General features: G+C 35.9%; 1 protein-coding gene and 1 non-coding gene across 2 annotated transcripts in view; one reads left to right on the forward strand and one right to left on the reverse strand.

Moving 5' to 3' along the window:
- Positions 1-19,555, reverse strand: part of RANBP17 (RAN binding protein 17) — a 323,969-nt gene that overhangs the window by 78,367 nt on the left and 226,047 nt on the right. The window contains exons 15-18 of the mRNA XM_021698279.1: positions 16,830-16,903; positions 15,695-15,775; positions 5,752-5,815; positions 5,551-5,659 (exon numbers count right to left, since the gene is read on the reverse strand). Coding sequence (XP_021553954.1) covers positions 5,551-5,659; positions 5,752-5,815; positions 15,695-15,775; positions 16,830-16,903 — 328 coding nt within the window. The remainder of the gene's footprint in view (positions 1-5,550; positions 5,660-5,751; positions 5,816-15,694; positions 15,776-16,829; positions 16,904-19,555) is intronic.
- LOC123325407 lies at positions 9,533-9,635 on the forward strand. The gene has a single exon (XR_006540415.1). It is a non-coding gene; the product is annotated as a U6 spliceosomal RNA (small nuclear RNA).

Here is a 19,555-nt window from a genome sequence, read left to right on the forward strand (position 1 = left end):
GCAGGCTATTGTAGGACCTGTCAGGAAATGTCATCAGCTCCCGCTTCTGTAGGAAAATAACAGCCCAAGTGCTGAAGGCAGAGTAACTGCATTATAGGTACTGAACTTGCCTCATTTTGAGGTCCTGGTGTCAGTCAGTGCCCCTGATTGTACATCCAATAAATATTTCTGTCTTAATTAATATATACTGAGTACTTGTTTCGTGATAGGAATTGTTCCAGGCCTTTTCACACCTCTTTATCTTATTTAAAGCACATAACAATTCTTTACGTTAGACATCTCCATTTCATAGATGAGAAAACTGAGGCTCCCTTTAATTCCTCTCCCTAGGGAACCAGAATGTTTATTACAGTTCTCAAAAGAAAAATACACTGCCCATTGCAGACCCTTGTACTCCTTTTCTAGGAAACCTACCCTAAACGTTTCATCCCTGAAGCATCTCATTCCCTGAGGTGCTCTGGACTCTCTACCCTCAAAACCAGGTAAGTTATTAAAACTGGATCTGAACTTAATGGGCTGCTTTCTGCCTACAGGGCCGGCTAATTAGTCTTAATTATCTCATTATAGATTCTAAGTATTTCCAGCTGCTTCTTTACCCCTTATTGCCCAGTCCCCCCGCCCCCCATGTCTATTTTCCAGATAGTCTCTGCCAAGTCATGGACACCGGTGATATATTGATGTAGTCTTCCTATCAGAACATTAGTTATTTCTGACCAAGCTTCTCACTTGCTAAACCCTTCTGGGACATCTACCTCTGTTTCTTTTTATCCATGAGGATAATTATGCTTTGGCCAATTATTAGGACATGAGGACAAATTTTAAAAAACTACATTTGACTTTCACTGACCAGAGAACCATTATATACCTATGTAGGGCAAATAATAAACATGAATCTATCTGGTTATTTGATAGAAGCTTGGAAAGTAATCCCTTCTCCCTTCTTCTCACTGCCCTCAAGCCTCAAATCAATCATTCAGTCCCAACAGTTCAAATAAAAAAGAAAAAAGAAAGAGTTACCTTTCCTAATTGATTGAGAATATAAAAAGGAGAAGTAATAGTGTAGTACAAGTGAATGTGTGGTTACAGAGCTACAGGTTATATGACTGACCTTGGGCAAGTCATGTAGTCTCTCTGAACCTCACCTTTCTAACAGATAAGCAATGCAATAATACCTATTTCACGTGGGCTGTTGTGAGGATCAAACAGAATAATGTGAGAGTGGTTTGCAGACTATAAATTTATAAACAAATGTTAGTTGTTATTAATAGAGAAAAGGAAAGTTTCCTTCCTCTGTATATTTTTACTTTTATCATTAGTAGCTATTTCTAGAATACTCTTCCCTTTTTATTCAAGTCATTTACCTTTTCTTTAAAATTCCTCAAATTTAAGCTAGGGATATCTTCAGGTGCCAATTATCTATTAAAAGCCACAAAGGTAGGTAAATATTATAGCACGCTCCTCCCTAAAGAGAAAATATCTCTTAATGTCTATAAATAACATTTTAATATTAACATTCCCTTGATCATTACAAGATAGGGCTTTTTCTTAGAGTCTGAGTATCTGAGGAAAACACTGCTCACTCAGATCCTAGCAACATGCTTCTCATCTGAGTAGTTCAAGATAAGGTGCAATCATAAAAAGGCCAAGAAAAGCAACTGTTAGGGACACCAAGGAAAAACAATTTTAGTGACACTGAGTAATTCTAAGTTTGTGGTTGGTAAAAACTTAATTTGCAATGAATAATATTCAGTACTCCACAAAACAAAGAGCATTGTTGTAGGTCTTCTCCAATATTTGTCAACTGAATTCACCTCTATTCAAATTAAACAAAATAGAAGGTTTTATTTATTCAAGTATTTTATACTGAACAGCTCCCTGGAGGGTCTCCATTTACTGGCTTGGGTAATATTATCTTTCCTTTAGTTTATTAGATTGACAAAGTTAATTTAAAAATAACCTTGGGAACTTTAAGTGAGTCTTGGAAGGGCTAACATGCGTGCACATATGGATGGCCACCCATTTTCTTCTGTATGTATGTTATCTTGTGAAGACAGTTTTTGCATTAATTTTTATAATTTCTTAGAATATAGAAATACATTGCCAACATTAAATACCATCATTCTGATGATGAAATGCTTTCAATTCTGTTCTTTATACAAGTGAACATTTCATCTAGTGTAGCCAAGGAGCAATTTGATAAAATGGTACAACAGTTTATTGCCAAAAAACCCCCATTTTCATCTGAAATACAACCTGGGGCACATAGCATCTAATTAAATTCATACAAAGTACAAATAATTGACTAGAAACCAAAATGCATTTCAAAGTAAACACCAATTAATGTGACACCCAATTTCTTTCCCCTTTTCTAATCACTCCAATGTGCAGGTATGGTTCATACACAACATACTCAGTTTAGTTTGTTGGATTCAATTAGAATATGCTTTATATTTCAGTCCAAGAATTACATCTCATGCTTCACAAGCAGGTTGCTCGGGTGTTTCTTCTATTTGATTTTTGACCAAAAAAAAAAAAAAAATCAGTGATACAAGAAGTTCTTCTCTAATTTTTCTTTGAGAAGAATTCTCATTACCTAATATTTTTACTTCTTTCATTTAATACATGGATCTGTGCTTCTTTTGACAAAAGCACCATCTCTTTTTTCTTTGTTTCCATGACAGTGAATACACAATAGAAAACTATAAAGCCACACATACAGGAACTCTGGCAGCTACGTTCCAGTCAACCTAGTTTGTGAGACAAGGCTTCAAATAATAAAACTGTGTTCAGCAACACTCAACAAATGATCATCTATAAAGTAATAACACTTTGAACAGAGAGCAACAAGCGATTAATTGAGCACAAGAGTGGCCAAGTGTAGCTGATCACTTGTGAAAGTAGTCAGCCACTTGATTTGTTTTGTCTTGGAGAGGTCAATGATCAAAGCTACTCCCAGAAAGAACCTGGAAGGAACTGCTGATTCCAGGAACCATGATGATGGCATCTTGGTTGCAACATACTTACGTGTCATTCATTCACTAAATATTTACTGAGCACCTACAATGTAGCAATATGGAGATCGGTGCTAGAAAACATGAAAAAGGCAAAGTCCATGCCCTGAAGGAGCTCAATGTATTTTGGGGAAGAAGAGCAACTCTGGTTCTTAACAAGAAATAGAAGCTCTGTTAATATATACCACAAATCGTCCCTTGATGCTTGTAATATACATTTAATTATTTCAAAAAGTGAAAACCACTAATAAATAAAGACTTTCTTTTCAAACAATGTTAAAGTTCCATGACTGTAGTTGCCATTGTTTCTAACTTTATCTATACCCAGATTCAATTTCCTTGTACTGAGCACCTACCACGTACCAGGCACTTCCACGTAGTCAGTTTCTATTCCTCCCAAGCTATCTAAAACGTGTTTGCAACATAGTGGATATTTACCATTTTGAAAAAACCGTGAACTAAAAGAATTTACACTATATATTGTTATGGGTTAAGTAATTCAAAGGAATCTAATCCTGAGAAACCTAGTAAAATCCTTTTTCAGTTATTCAAATTTAGATATTTTACTTGGGCTTCTCATACCTCATTGTTTACATTAAGCGATACTAAATAAAAGGAGTCTTCAAAGTGGCAGCGTGTGATGCAGGGTCTTTCTGAGCACCGTCATGACTCCCAGCTATCATCACAATGGTAAGTGTGGGCATGCTGTCAATACTGGTAGTGCTGTCCTGTTGTTTAAGCTACCATGGATTTATGGAAGGTTCTTTTGTCTATGATGACTATATGAGAAAGGATCTTGACCCACTCCATTTCCAGGTCCTGAAAATGTGTGTGACATGAACCTATTTCTAGGAAATCTGCTTCATTTAGTTCTCTTTAACTTTGGTCTCCCCACTTCTTTCACTGTCTGACAGGGTCATGTAAGGAGCATTTTTAAGGCTTTAGGAAATAAATTCAGTCTAGACAAAGGTCTAGACAACTCTTCGTTAATGCTTGGACAACTGGGAGGAAAGCAAGAGGGCAAGCTCCTTGAGGGCAGGGGCCTGGATGCCTGGCTGGTTTCTGTCCTGCCCTCAGAGCTCCCAGCACAGTGTGTTCTCTCAGTGATTACTGAGGACAGTGACAAAGAGTCAGGCCGCTCCTCTTCTCTCACTGCAGCAGCCAAGAGGTAATACAGACCAGGGTGCAGTATGCAAAGCTGTCACTCAGATCTCCCACTTGCCTAAGGTAGCAGATGATTGGGTTTTGCATGCCTGGTTTACACTCTTCAAATATTTATAGACAGTTCTCTTTGCCTCAAGCCCTAGTTGTCACTTAGCCAAGTTATACATACATGGTTCTTTTAATCTTTCTTTAGAAATCAATCCCACCAAGCTCCTTAATCATTCTAGATGCATTTCTCTCAACTTTTGGCTGTTTGTCTCTCTGGTAATTTATTCTCTTGAAATGCATGAAAATAATACAGATGTGGAACAGAGGGTGGTTTAGTCACCTTTCTATTACAAGGAGCAATGTCTTTTATGTGCAAAAGAAAATTAACCTTTTTCCTTTTGTATGATCATGCTTTTAAAAAATTCATATTTAAGTTGATGGATCAATCAATACATTGCAAGAGAAAGGATGAAAAAAGTATCATCAGTATTATATTCTCTAAGGATGATATCGTCATTGATTGAACTCTTTCTTGTGTCTATAAACTGATTAATTTAACCTGCAGTATTCAAACATGGGGGGAAAATGGGAACCCAGCATAATATGGTCACCACAAAGAGGCTTAAGTGCCCATCCTCAGGTACTGTCTACCTGTGGATATGTCTAGCTAACTTCAGCTTTTCAATGGAAAAAATTTTAAAGAAGTTATATTTTTTCCCATTATAAAAGTACCCCCTTAAGAAAATTTCAAATAATCAAAAATGAGAAAAAGTCACTACCACAAAACAACATTTAACATTTTTAAAGAATTTCATTTAAGTCTTTTTTGGATGCATTCCCCACCCACACCCCAGGCATGCTCATATCATTTGCACAGTTTAACAGCTAGCTTTTTCACTTAATATTATAAAATGTCATGTATTGCACTGTCTTCAAATCCTGATTTTAATGACGACAGACTACTCCATCAAGTAAGTAGATGTGCTTTAACTTTACAATTCCCTATTGCCGGATATTTACATCATTTCCAGTTTCTCTCTAGATTAAATGTCATTACAAAGAAAATCTTTATGTGTAAAGCTTTTCTCTATTTAAGACTACTCCTAGATTCATAGCAGTAAAATTAATGGATCAAAGGATACCCAGAAAACAAATCCTGAGGTAAAGAATTAATGCAGGTTCTATTCGAAGTGAAAAATACCACTTTAAGTACAAAGATTTGTCTTTTGGCTCTGATGCCCAAATCATAGGGAGTTGCAGAAAACTGTCAAAGAGGGCAAATTCTAGTAACTTAAATATGGCACTCACTAGTAGTCTGCTCCTTTAACTGCTCAAGTATATTGCTGAACCCTTATTAATCAAGTTAAGAATCAATTCTTCACCTTACCTAGATCTACCATCAGAAGGCGAGTGAGGGCGGTGTAGAAAGTGGTTCGGCACCTGAAGTCATTGAGACTGTAACTGTCACTGATTCCAAGGAAGGGAAAGTGTTCACTCTAATGAAAGCAGAAGAGCATCCAAAGTTACTAACGCTTTACCTAAACTATCCAGAAAATTCTAGTCATGAATGAAAAGAAATAAGACTTACTGTGTGGTTTTTTAGCATGAATTTCACGGCATCTATCTTCACAAGTTTTTTTAAAAGGATATAGGTAAAAGAAGTTAAGGAATCTGGAGAAATATAATTGTCTTATCAATAGATAATAAATCACAAAATAACCCTGAACTGTAATGGCATCAATTTCTATTTATGAAGAATCAATATTATTTCTAAAGAGTATTCCTACAGAAGTGTCTTTCATTCTGTTAAGAATGATAATCCATTATTAACCAGTGCAATTACTTTTCCTATCTTATACATATTCTAGTTATGGGAAGGAAAAATGAATTTTATAATTAAGACAAAAACTTCTTTACTATGAAAGCCTTGATAGTAGAAAATTAAAACTGACCCTTTTTACATTTTGGATATAACTCGAGCACTTCTTTTCACTTAATATTATTTCATAAAAAATAATTATAAAAGACTCATAATAGAGTATCCAGAAAGAGAAAATTATTCAATTCTAAGAAACAATGAGCCCAGTTAGTAGAAATCTAAGGAAATTCTGCTTTAGATGAAGAAGATCAGAATACAGTTAGAAAGACGTAGCCGACTGCATGTCATCAAGTGTTGAAGGACAGGTTTAAATGACCTAATATTTCTCAAGTACCTACTAGGTTTAAGACATTTCATATTTGTTCATTCACCTAATCTTCACAATTACCCTGTTAAATACTATTTTTTTCTAATCCATAGATTAAAAAACCGAAGTTCAGAGAAATTAAGTTACTTACCCAAGATTACACAGCTATGGACTGACAGTGTTGAGATTTGAACTGAGGTTTGACTACAGAGGCCATGTTCTTTGTAGTGTACCACATTACCACCTGAACAGTTCAATTCAGAATGAGAATAAAGTTGAGAAATCATAAACATTAGCACAAGACCTAAATAATTTCTCGTTAATGCTGCCACCAAAGAAGGGCTGATGTGTTGCTAAGAACATCTATTGAGTATACAAACACCCTCTTCTCTTACTTAGTCATTCAGGTGTCGGTGTAAAAGATCAGGAAAAAACATTGAACACGAGTCAGAAAAGCTGGGCTTTTGGCTTGACTACACCATTCAATCAGCTGGATGAGTCTGAGTGCCATACTCAGCTACTCTGGGCCTTAGTTTCCCTCTCCAACAAATGAGGGTGATACCCAAGCTACAGGATTGTTGTGAGGATCAGATGAGGCAAATGTCTTTGCCAATTATAAGTCAGGGAGGAAGACACAAAGATGCAGAGAATTAACATGTACAGAATGTTTGCTACTTGCAGGGTTAATTCTCACAAGCCCACGGGATAGGCAGTATCACTTCTGTTTTTCTGATGAGGAAACAAATTCAAAAAAATTCAATAAAACTTTCCAAAAGACAAGCAGTATAATTCAGATTCAAGTCCTCTGACTCTAAAGCAACAATTCCAGTTGCATGTTAAGCATGTGTATTTGGCTCACCCCCATATTAAGGCTGTAAGCTTTCTAAGGGCAGGGGCCACACCAATGCATTTTCCTCAGTGCACTGCTCTCAGTGGGTGCTCATGCACTGTGTTTTTCTGGCAGGCTGAAGGGGAACAAGATCAGGGCTGGTAGGCGGGAGGTCTTTCCCTGTGTACAAAGATGAGATTTGATGATTTTTTCCCCCAGTATAAATCACTGAGCAGAAGAACTGCCACTCAATCTTCACTCATTTAAACAGGGGTGGGGATCAATAAACTAAGAAATATCTTAAGTAATTACCAAATACAATTCTCTTGGAATTGCAAAGTTAAAAGTGACAGCGTCTATGGGTAATAAGAATGCTGCCATTAATAGGAGTCTTCCTGTCAGTGCTACTAATAAACAGCAAGTCATGTTTTGACAATAGAATATTTATGGTAGCAATAAACAGAACATTCATAGGAAGAATCTCATCTGCCAAAGACACATTTTCTGTAGAACTGCATCTGTGCACTTTGTATCAAGGCCAGCCTCACTGCCTTTTAATTACATTCTAAAGCAAAAAAAAAAAAAGATTAAGAATAAATTTTTACTTTTTTCAATAAAGAAAAAAATAAGAATTCATCTGATTATTTATATTCCCTTATAGGAATGCAACTCAAAGCTATCACGGCCCCTTAAGAGAGTTTGTAATGTTTTTTTAAAAAAGGCAAATGGATACATCATCTTTATGATCTTTTTACTTTCATCTTGTTCTTCTCTAAGAGCCTCGGATTCTCAGAAGACGCACCATTTCCGTTGGGTGGCAGCATTTTAGTTGCATGGCAGGACTAGGTTAGATTTCAGAGGCCTGTCTGGAACAGCTCCTCACAGTGAACATGGTAATGGTGGCTAACATAACAGCACCAGTAGCAGGAGCCTAGAGTAGTGAGTAAGAGAATTTAGTAAAGGTCACTCTTGGAACACGTAAATGGTAGGGCTAAGATTCAAATCCACATCTGTCTGACTCTACACTGTAAGCTCTTTTCACTAGGGTACATCATATCCATTTGATTTTGAAGAGGCCAGTGATTTTACAGAGATCACTAGTTTTTTTGAAACATTAAGAGAAACTGGAACTGGGTCCCAGAAAAGACAGGGAAACTGTTCTTTTAGGCTCATTAATGAGTCTTCACCACACCCAGGACAGAGCAAACTCCATAGCCTGGCTGATGTTAACGCACTAAACAAAATTCCTAGGAAATTCCCGTTTGTATCCATGTGATTATGAAAACACCGAGGAAGGTGAACACGGTCTTATTGATAGCTAACATGACAAATGAAGAAAGGAAAGGAAAAGTCAAGACAAATGGTGTATCTTACAGATGGAAAATTTTGAAAATTTGTACCTTTGAAGGGGAAAACCAAATTGAGAATGAACTGGTTTCTTCAGTTACAGGAGTACTACACACTTCAGTAGCTGATGGGCATATAGCAGGACCAAGTATGACTTCAATTCATGGTATCTAGCCTTTACTGAGTACCTACAACATTTCATCAAACCTAAAATGCCACTGGTTATAATAGACATCATTACTGTATGTGCTAAGAAAGGTGTTTTAAAATACCATCAATTGTGGTATTTATGTATATCTTATTTACAGAAGTGTTAAAATGTGAAGCAATTTCTGTTGTAGAATCAAAAGGAGTGGTATATTAGGCACATGATATCCACTAAGCACCAGACGTAGATGATACAGTGATCTAGGCAATTATTTAAAAACCATACATGTTTACAAATAGTTTTTGCAGACAGAATTAGATCCTGATGATAGAAGAAAGTTCATAGATAAGAAAATGATGTGTTGGAAATTACTATAGGCGGATGATAGGTACAAAGTACAATGACTGAAATATTAGTGTCATTATTTCAAAATTGAGATTACGTTTATAAACCCCACTAACCTAAAAACATCCAAATACGCCTAACCAAGATGAAGCATCTTAAGGAATACTAATAATTACTTATAAGGAATACGAGTTAAGCCTTTGTCAATTAACAAAAGGGGTAACATTAATTCAAATGCCCACTATGTGAAATTTTGAAACAAGAGAAGAGGGAAAAAAAAAGACTCCTAATCTCTAATAACTTACAAAGTAATAGAAAGGACTAGCCAATACTAAGCTATATGATAGTCATCCTCAGATATATAGATAAGAACTAGGTGTACAGGAACATTAAGAAAAATAAAGATGAGAGGAAGGAAAATGAAAGGAATTAATATTCCGTGAGCACCTCCTATGTGATGGGGTCAGCAGTACCAGGTGCCTTATTTTATGAGATAAACAGATGTATTGTTACAGTGCTGTGGCTTCGGCAGCACATATACGAAACCTGGAATGATACAGAGAAGGTTAGCGTGGCTGCTGGGCAAAGATGTATTGTTACATATTTATTATTTTATTTAATCCTTACAAAATCCCAAGAGACAGATAATATTCCCTTTCTACAGATGAAGTAACTGAGCCTCCGAGAAACTAAATGATTTGTTTATGTTCTTTCAGTTAATACCATGACAAAGGATCATAACTGCGTTAGTAAGGCTTCACTAAGTCTTTAGCAAGACCCGAAAATTTAAAAGAGACCTAATTGAGTTGCAATGGATCAAATGAAAAGAATAGCATATGTGGTGATTCAGTGAAAGACAATGAAGGGTGTCAAGGGGAAGGTAAAATAAATTTCCCTGGCCTGGGCATAAAGTACAAATTGTGGTTGAGTGGTGGATCAGGAAATTAGTTATGAGAACTCAATAAGTCAAGTACTGTTACAGGACTCAAGTTCTAATCAATAATTTTACTTTGACCCGAGAAGCAAGTGGAAGCGATTCTGGGCTTTTGGGAAGAGAAATGATCAGATCACAATAATACTCGAGGAAGGTAATCTTGTGAAGCAAGAATCTAAAGAACTGGGTGAAGGTTTGAATAAGTGGGTAGAGAGGATTCTCACACTTGATTCTAGTCTAAAAACAAATGGAGCAGATAAATTATGGGATGACTTTTCCATGGATAATAGAGACAGAAAACAAAGAAATAAATCAACATTTCTTTTGATGAGAAATGTTAATAGAAGTACGCCTGAGGGATATATGCTGAAACTAGTTTTATTTAACATTCTCAAAACCATCTGGAGATGGTGGTATTCACTGAAATAAAGCAATACATTTTAATTGTTTCACAAAAGCAGAATTACTACTGGTTATTACTAAGTATTTGCTGTAACAGACATACCCAATTGTACTTCCATCCTTCACCCTTATTTCATTCTACACCTTGGTTTCATCTCTCACCCCCTACTCTTTCCTGACCCCCACCTAATTCAGGATTTACACCCCAGTGGTGGGAAGATCAGTGAGAGGGTAAGGAGGTCTGGCTTGCACATTACTTGTATACTTAATGGTTTCTATATAAGCTACATCTAAATGACCCTAAAAAGAGCTCCCTCAAAACTACCATATCAAAATATCACATACCCACATTATTTTTAATGCACAGACTTCCAGACAATTAGCATATAATTTATTTGAGTTAAATTTTAAAAAGAAAAAGAAACTATGTTACTAAAACAACAGACTTTGAGCTCTTAGGAAAAATATGTGAAAGGCGGTCTGGAATTAGGATCAATCCTGTTAGAATTTAAAATCTGTGAGGGCAGAGTCTGTGTCTCATTTGTCTTTTTGCTCTGTACTTAGAAAATGCTTAATTAATATTTGCTGACTTGAAAGAGGCCAGTACTATAAAGTAAATTATTAGGATGAATATGGAATTAAATTATTTTACTCTTAGTGTTAAATCTAAAAGGATGCAGTTCTGGGTATTGCACTAACACAACAACAAAAAACAAGCATGAAAAGACAAATGAAACTGGAAGGGGTTTGGGGTTGAAAAAAGAAAAGCATCACGGTGACCAAGCAGCCTGAACAGGAAGCAGACTCTTTGGCTTGTAAAAATGAGAACAATTGAGAGAAGCTACTGACAGATAAATAGATTAATGATGCATGTGGGCAGGAATTATATTCACCAAATCCTGGTGTACAGGAACTAAGGAGATAGTCTCAAAGTCTTAGAGGGCTAGTGTGAAGCCAAATGGAGGGAACTATTTCTTTAACCAAGAACTTGAGCCAGCTTCATAGATGTCCATGCTATGCCTTGCACAGGGTTCTTCTATGCTTAGAAGGGCCTGTGCTTGCTTCAATGCTGTGTTGTTGAGGTCTTGAATTTTTTTTTTTAAGATTTTATTTATTTATTTGAGAAAGAGAGTTTGAGAGAACATGAGTGGGGGGAGGGGCAGAGGGAGAAGCAGACTCCCTGTGGAGCATGGAGCCCGACGCGGGACTCAATCCCAGGACCCTGGGATCATGACCTGAGCTGAAGGTAGACGCTTAACAGACTGAGCCACCTAGGTGCCCTTGAATTTTTTTTTTTAAGATTTTATTTTTAAATAATCTCTACACCCAACAAAGGGCTCGAACTTACAACCCTGAGATCAAGAGTCACATGCTCCACTGACTGAGCCAGCCAGGTGCCCTGATAGTCTTGATAACTTATGAACAAGACACCCCACATTTTCATTTTGTGCGTGGCCCTGAGAATTATATAGGTGGTCTTGCAATAACATGGAGAAGTTATTCATCCTAAGAACTGTAGTTAACAGTCGCAACAGGGTAAAATGAGTTTGGATAAATTCACGAATTAGTGTAGAATCTGGTTTGGGGTCTGTTTTTAAAAAGCTAAAGATATTCTGGGTTTTCTTGAAGATGATGTAGTAAGGGCAACTACCAACAGAGGGCCTAACAGAAAATGAAATTTCCTTTCTCATTATTATCTACCTGAAACCCAAAGTGAGACATGGTGTTGCTATAAATTTGAGTAAACAATGAATTTAAGTAGAAATACTGATCAATTACTTTTCAAGGGGAAAAAACCCTTGAAATAATGATTAATAAACAAACAGAATTTTTGATTAAATGTAACACTTTTCTCTCTCTTTCTCAACACTTAAAATAAGTTTATTTGGTTGCTTTGTACGACCCTTCTCTCCCCAGTTTCCCCAGCAGCTTCCCTGTTCCATCACTTAAACAATATCACCCCTTTCCCAGTTAGACAGAACTAGACAGAAACCCCTTTCCCAGTTAGACAAAAACTGGAAAGTATTTGAAAGAAGGAAAAGGATCCACAAGTATTAAACCTGGATGTGGAGGGCTGCCCAGGACAGAGCCATTTCAACTCTGTTCATGTTAGATAAAGCTATTTAGAATCTGGAATTCTTGAAATTTAGTCTTGGAAATTTGAAGAGTTTATTAAAAAGTTACTCAGATGTATCTGCTAAATGTATTATACATGCCCCATGTAATGAATCCGATGGGAAAACAAATTTTCCCTCAAAAAGGCCACTGGATTTTAAAATTACAGTAGTCTTACCAACTTGGAAAGCTTCAAACCTTGGGGTAAAATGCAACAGGCTCTCCAGTTAAAATCTGGGGACTTGGGGCGCCTGGGTGGCTCAGTCGTTAAGCGTCTGCCTTCGGCTCAGGTCATGATCCCGGGGTCCTGGGATCGAGCCCCACATTGGGCTCCCTGCTCATTGGGAAGCCTGCTTCTCCCTCTCCCACTCCCCCTTCTTGTGTTCCCTCTCTCGCTGTCTCTCTGTCAAATAAATAAATAAAATCTTTAAAAAAAAATAAAACAAAATCTGGGGACTTAATGTAATGGCCTCGTCACACACATTATGATTTAGAGGAACTACACTATCTCCAAAAATGTCAAGTCTGCATTTCCCTAGTGAAGACAAAGTTCTACAGAGAGGTACCTGATTTTCTTATTTGGGATATCCAGTCCTATTTCCCAATTATCTTAAAAAGCACAGTTTGGCCCCTAAGCCACCAGCATCACCAGAAACTTGCTGAAAATGCAAATTCTCAGGCCTCAGTCTTACACCTCCTAAAACATCAGCTCTGGGGGTGAGGTCCAGCAATCTGTATTCTAACAAGCCCTCTAATGATTCTGATCATCACTAAAGTTTGAGACTACTATCTTAAGGCAAGTAAACACAAGACTTTTCAGCACTTCCTAAAAATGAGGATCTTTTGTGATTTCAATTTCCAAATCAGTGGTCAGATACAAGAATACCAAAGTTCACAGACTGGCTTTGAGAACCATAAACAAACACTGAGTAGGATTCACTCTGAAGAAGATAAAAACAGAAAAAATGAAAAGTATCTGAAGACATGCATTAGAAAGTATTCAGGAACATTTAAAAACTTTGTAGTAAGATGCTTTTCAGTTATTCCTTACTAATATTTTAAATACAAATATTTTGAATATTAATATATAAACAGATTTCCATTAATAGAGGCCAGTTGGTGATGATTTTTATCTTGCATAACTGTTTCTACTGCTGAAGAGTGCCATCTTATTTTTAACACAGATATAATGTATTGCTTTAAAATCAGGATTTAAAAACACATTATAATAAGGAAATCGATTGGAAACAACAAAACATGCATTAGGTAACCAGCAACTGCACTGAAATAGACATACCACTCACATATTCCATTATGTAAATGAATTCAAAGATATTTCATGACTGATAAGCTAGGAGGGACATAATGATTTATAATTCAAATAACTGAGCACTGAAATCAAATTGAACTAATATATATTTCTAAATATGGAAACCTGAAATAATTGTTAAAAAATATAAATCAATGTACCCAAGTTGAAATCATTCGTATCCCTTGGTTTAAATGTATAGCTTTTAAGTTTTATCTAGTAAGTTTTCTGAAAATATGATTTTTTATTAACGTCAAAAAGAAGTGTTCAAAAGCAATAAACACCTTATGAAACAAACGGTTATAATTTTAGGATTAAAGAATATATAAGAGATATAAGGTGATAGGAAAAGGACCTTACTTAAATAGAGGATAGAAATAAATTAGGCATTATGCAAATTATTCCAAAAAGAATACAAATTGAATTAATTTTATATTAGATTTCAATTCCAACCTAAAAAATAGGGTAAATCTAAACAATAGATACGTGCTATAAAATAACACCGGCTTCATTCCAGATAATATGCTCTCAAAGTAATTCACTGTGAAAAGGCCAGAGTTTGCAAGACTAGAAAGTACTTATAAACCACTTCGTATGTTAGAAATAAAGAGTATTTCAGCATTATTATTAAAAAAAATACAGGTTGAGTTTTTTTTTAATAAGAAAAAATGCATATCTTAAAAAGCCAAAATGACCACTGGAATTGGGTTGTACATCACTTTCCAGTAAAAAGGAAAAACAGCCTGGACAGGTGTAATTTATCATTTTTCTGATTTAATATCAAAGAAATATATTAAAATAATAAAAAGAATCCTGAAATCCTCAAAATTTGTAGTGATAAATAGCCCTCCCTGTCTTTATTACATTATACCTACTAACAGAAATATTGCATGGTGGATTTTGCCAGACAAGGACGATTATTTTCCAATAAAAAGTTGCATATTAAATTCCAGCACAAAAGTGGGTGTCTAATACTTTGGAAATCTTTTATGGTTTCCCAAGGAACACAATTTTAAACTTAACTAATACAAACATATTCCTGCAGTAAACCTACATTAAAAATTTCCATCTAATGCCACCGATTTTCAGAATGCTGTCCTCATATTTAAATATCAGCTAATCTTGGTGGTTAACTAAACCAACACTTATTTTTCATAACTCCTATATATTTGATAGCTAACATATAAAAGACAATCTACATGCTTCTCTCTCATTGGTAGAAACAGGACAATAGTATTAGTTATAATATAATAAGAAAGGATGATTCTGGTTTTAGATTTAAAAAATCTGCTGAAGAGAGAAACCCAAATATTTAATGCAAAATGGGAAATCTTATTTTAGAGTAAATAAGCTGTTGATTTGGTGGCGGCAATAATCCAAGAAGTGGTAAAAAACTCATAAAATTTTCTTCCTATTACTCCTTTGTGCCTCTTAACTAATCAAAATAATACTCTTTTCAATTGAAGAATACTGAAGCTATAGTATTTACCCTCAGGAATTCAATTTTTAGAAGGTAATATTTTTAGAACATCTTGACCTTCTTCAAATTAGTTACATGCTTTCTTTTAAAACAAGAACTCCCTGACAATTAAGAAAAATCACAGACTAAAACACATGTGGTTGCATACTTTCTTCTGATATCCATTTATTAAACTGGATGGATATAAACATAACTTTAACTAGTTAGGAATCTATATATCCATATAAATTCAATTGTGATTCTGGATAAATGTTCATAGTTGGTAGCTAATATAAATCTTTCAAAAACATACTTTGCAGATAAGGCTAAATGAAAGGTTTTTTTTTTTTTAATTAAAAACAATTACAAACATTATGAACAAGGAAAATACCTGGCCAACAGAATGCACGTGTTAGGGTGTTTCTATACATTACTAGATATACAGTAAAAAGGATATCCAACAGAAAGATCATTTAGGAACTGAAGAGTCCTTGAAATCACGGGCTCGCATCTTCCCCAGTATTTAAGATTTGTAACACTAAATATGAAAAAAAAAATGGTTTTAATTGTAAGTAAGGTATTTGCTTGTATAGAGAGAACATGGAAATACACATATATTTACGTAAGTTAGGTCACCTAAGTCAGAAATATCTCACAAAATTGAAAAACAGGTTTAAATACCATGGGAACATTTTCTGTTCTATTCTTTTTAATGGCATAATCAAAATTATATCCAATCAATGTATAATGAACATTGTTCTCCAAATGGTATATAATTCTCTAAATTTAGTTTCATAAATTAAAAAATTGCCTGTTTCACTGAAGAAACATCAAGTTTGTGTCTAAAATAAACATATTAGGGAATGACAGCAAGAGTTACAAAGGAAGTCAAATAGAGGCTCACAGTTATGACCAAGAAATGAACCATCAAACTTGTGGCTCCAAAGCTCACTTCTTATGATCATGACTGTTTATGTAGCTTTGTTCTCTGCAAGCAACACAGTACTATCTACCTGTTACACAGATAAAAGTGGGTTGCCAAATGGAGGCATACAAATTCAGGCTAAATGTACAAAATTATGTCCATGATTAGAAACTAGTTTATTCTGCTAACAGATTAAAAAGGATGATTTAAGGCAAGTTTCCATGAGTATGTCTCTGATAGCCATGGGTTTCCGCTGGAATCAATGAATGCCCTGTCTTAAGGCAATCAGACCTCTCCCAATGATTCCAGTTTGCAATAATCTCTTCAGCTGGTCTTTGAAATTGGGTATTTTCGTTCTAATTAAAAACAAAAATGCTGCCCAACTGACTTGAAGAATCAAAGTCTGTAAACGTTTTAAAACCCATGTTTTGATGTTGCATATTGCAGTTGTATGGGTACCTTGACAGATAAGAATGCCTTTTGGATTGTGAATTTTAAATATGTGAAATTAAGTTTCAATTAAGAACAATGCTACCATTCTAAGAATTATAGCATAATTTAAAAAGGTCTTTTATTAAAAAACTAAAATTATTAAGAGATTTAAACACAGTAAAAATATCTATTACATTCAAAGCAACAACAACGAAAGAAAAATCAAAGAACTCACATTTTCGTCATGAATGTTTCTAGAACATGGTTGTCATCTGTTATTCCTAAAACTTCTGACATACGGGCATATACCTGGATGAAAACATTTTAACTGTTAAAAGCTTTATCATTAACATATATTTTCAAAAGACTATTCAAATTGAACAAATGTAAGATTTAAAGCATTGTCGCATCCACACTGAAGAAGGGAGTACGTAGGGAGAGCAAATGAAGGATTTTTGTAAAAAAGTATAATTTAATAATTACTCTCTTTTTCTTCCAGGAAGTACCTCTCTTATTTTTTGAAATACACACCCACACTCACGTAGTTGTTTTGTTCCCAGAACACCACATAATTTTTTTTCTCAAAGTGGTAAACCACCCCTTTCTCAAAGACGGCATATGTATATAAAGGGCTAAAAAATGAAGTGTCTCAATAAAATGCTCCGGCATTTAAAAAATTTCTATCTATTCCAGATATCAGCAAACCATCAAATAATTCAGGATTATGTTAGTCAGTTATAAAAATAAGGATTTCAAAAGTAAGAGGAAATTAAAGAATTTATAGACATTCTCCTCAAAAATCTCTCAATTAAGTTCCCCCAAATACAGAGATACGTCTTACTTTCCATGCTGAAACTGAAATCCCAGGCTCAGAGATTCTCTGCTGAATACATCAGGGCCTGGGAATCCACTAAGCTTCCAATTAGGGAGTGTTGGTTGCAGACTTTGGGGTGCAACATTTCAGTCCCAACCCAAGCCACATTGAGCTTATAAACACATATCCCACTTCAACTGGGAAAATGCCACCAGCAGCCAATGGAATATTCCCTAATAGCCTGGCAAAGCTGAGAGGTGGGTTGACACCTCCATACTCCCTGATGCTCTGGTGTGATTCCAGGTTATCCCTGCCAGACACCAGCTGTATGGGATTTTTCGTCTGTGATTTGATCCCCTGTGATTGTGTTTTCTCACTTTCTCCTGATCTGCCTATTTCCTAGGGTATGGTATGGCAACTTAGCTTTCACTCCCTATGCCTTTTGCTTTTCACACGTAAACACCAGCTTGGTATTCTGCCATAGGTCATGAAGGTGAGATAAAAATCACAGGGCACCACAAATCACCCAGAATTATAGGGCTATACAGGGGAGGGAGGCTGTTCATTGCAGAGATTTCATATCTGGATTTTAAACACTATTTAAAGTAGAAGCTCATGTGCTGGACTTTCAACCTAAGTCCTATAACCAGAAGCTGCTCAGGCAGTAGTGAATCAGTGGGAGAGAGAGAGGGAAAGGAAGGGGCAAGTGGAGAGGGCAAAAGAAGGAAAGAAGGGGCAGAAAGGTGGAGGGGAAAAGCTGGGGGAGAGAGAAAGGAAGATTGAGATTCACATTCCTGTTGCAACTCTTCTGCTAATTTCTGAGCCCTACAGAAAAGCATTTCAATTACTGTATCTATGGCTTTGCTCATGAGAGTAGGCCTTCATCGCTCATTAGATTGAAGCTATCACTCTGTTAGTAAGATGTTTAGGGGGAAGAGCGAGCCAGGGAGAGAAAATCTCGGGAAATGAGTTACCACCAATCCTCAATGATCAGAAATCTTTAAGCACATAGAAGACTCAAAGGAAGACTGGTATGTAGAAAGGGAAGTTTCCCTTATCTCAGCATAACCCGAAACCTCTCTCATGGATGGGAGTAAATTGGGCCCTTGGAAACTCTGATATTGATATGATTCATGGCACATGAGGCCCTTTACAACTTGGCCCCAACATACCTCATCTCCATCTGAAGCCACAGTGAAATACTGATGGACCAACTGAGGCTTCTCACAAAATTTAAGATTTCTAGGAGTTCATGTACTGTTCATTCTGCCCGAATCATTTTGCCTTCATTCTCTCCCCTTGATTCTCATTCAAAAGTCATCTCCTCGGAAGCCTTTTCTGCCTTCCCAAGAAGAATGAGTTGCACTCTCCTTTACGTTCCGACAGTGTCTGGTCTATCCCTCTCTCACAGTATTTTTCACACTGCAATTGTCTGGGTGTCCATCTCCCCCACCACACTGTACTGTATTTTTGTAAAACAAAAGTTTACATTTTCAAGGCTTTAGAAATGCTATTTTTTTATGGCATAGCTCAGAATTAATCTAATTTTGATTTTACCCAAGCCACATTGAATCATAAAAATATAATAACTAAAATGTGATTTTAAACATTCAAGACATTTTAACATTTAAAAAATATCTTTTTTAAATTGGTAGTTCTTACAAGGAAGTCTTCTGTGGTGTCCCTGGCTTCAAGAAAGGAGGAAGCTAGGCAGGCAGGTTTGTTGTGCTCTGCTGTCAAAACAGTTTCTCAGAGCACCAGATTTGACCCAATAAGATACTAGAAAAAACAGTCAACATTGACACATGGCAGGGCTTTAATCCACAATTATCCTTGTAACTTGCACCATTCCTTTTATCATCCATTAGCTTTGATTCCCATTATCCCATCTAGAACTGTGTCAACGTTTTTGTCCCAAGGGATTTCTCTCCACTACTAGGATCTGACAGTCAAGCTTGAGTACTAAACAGGATCATTACCTCTTAAATCCACTTATCTGATCTACTGAATAGTAAATTGAAAAGCTCATTAAGAGCAACAATCTGATTTGTTTTCACGTGTGACAGGGTCATTTAAAATCAATGTATGATTACTGCATTTGTTTTAAAAGACTGTCTCACATTTTCCAAGGCACCTTATCATTCAGA

Source organism: Neomonachus schauinslandi, chromosome 7 (assembly GCF_002201575.2).
Source record: "Neomonachus schauinslandi chromosome 7, ASM220157v2, whole genome shotgun sequence".
NCBI classification, from domain to species: domain Eukaryota; kingdom Metazoa; phylum Chordata; class Mammalia; order Carnivora; family Phocidae; genus Neomonachus; species Neomonachus schauinslandi.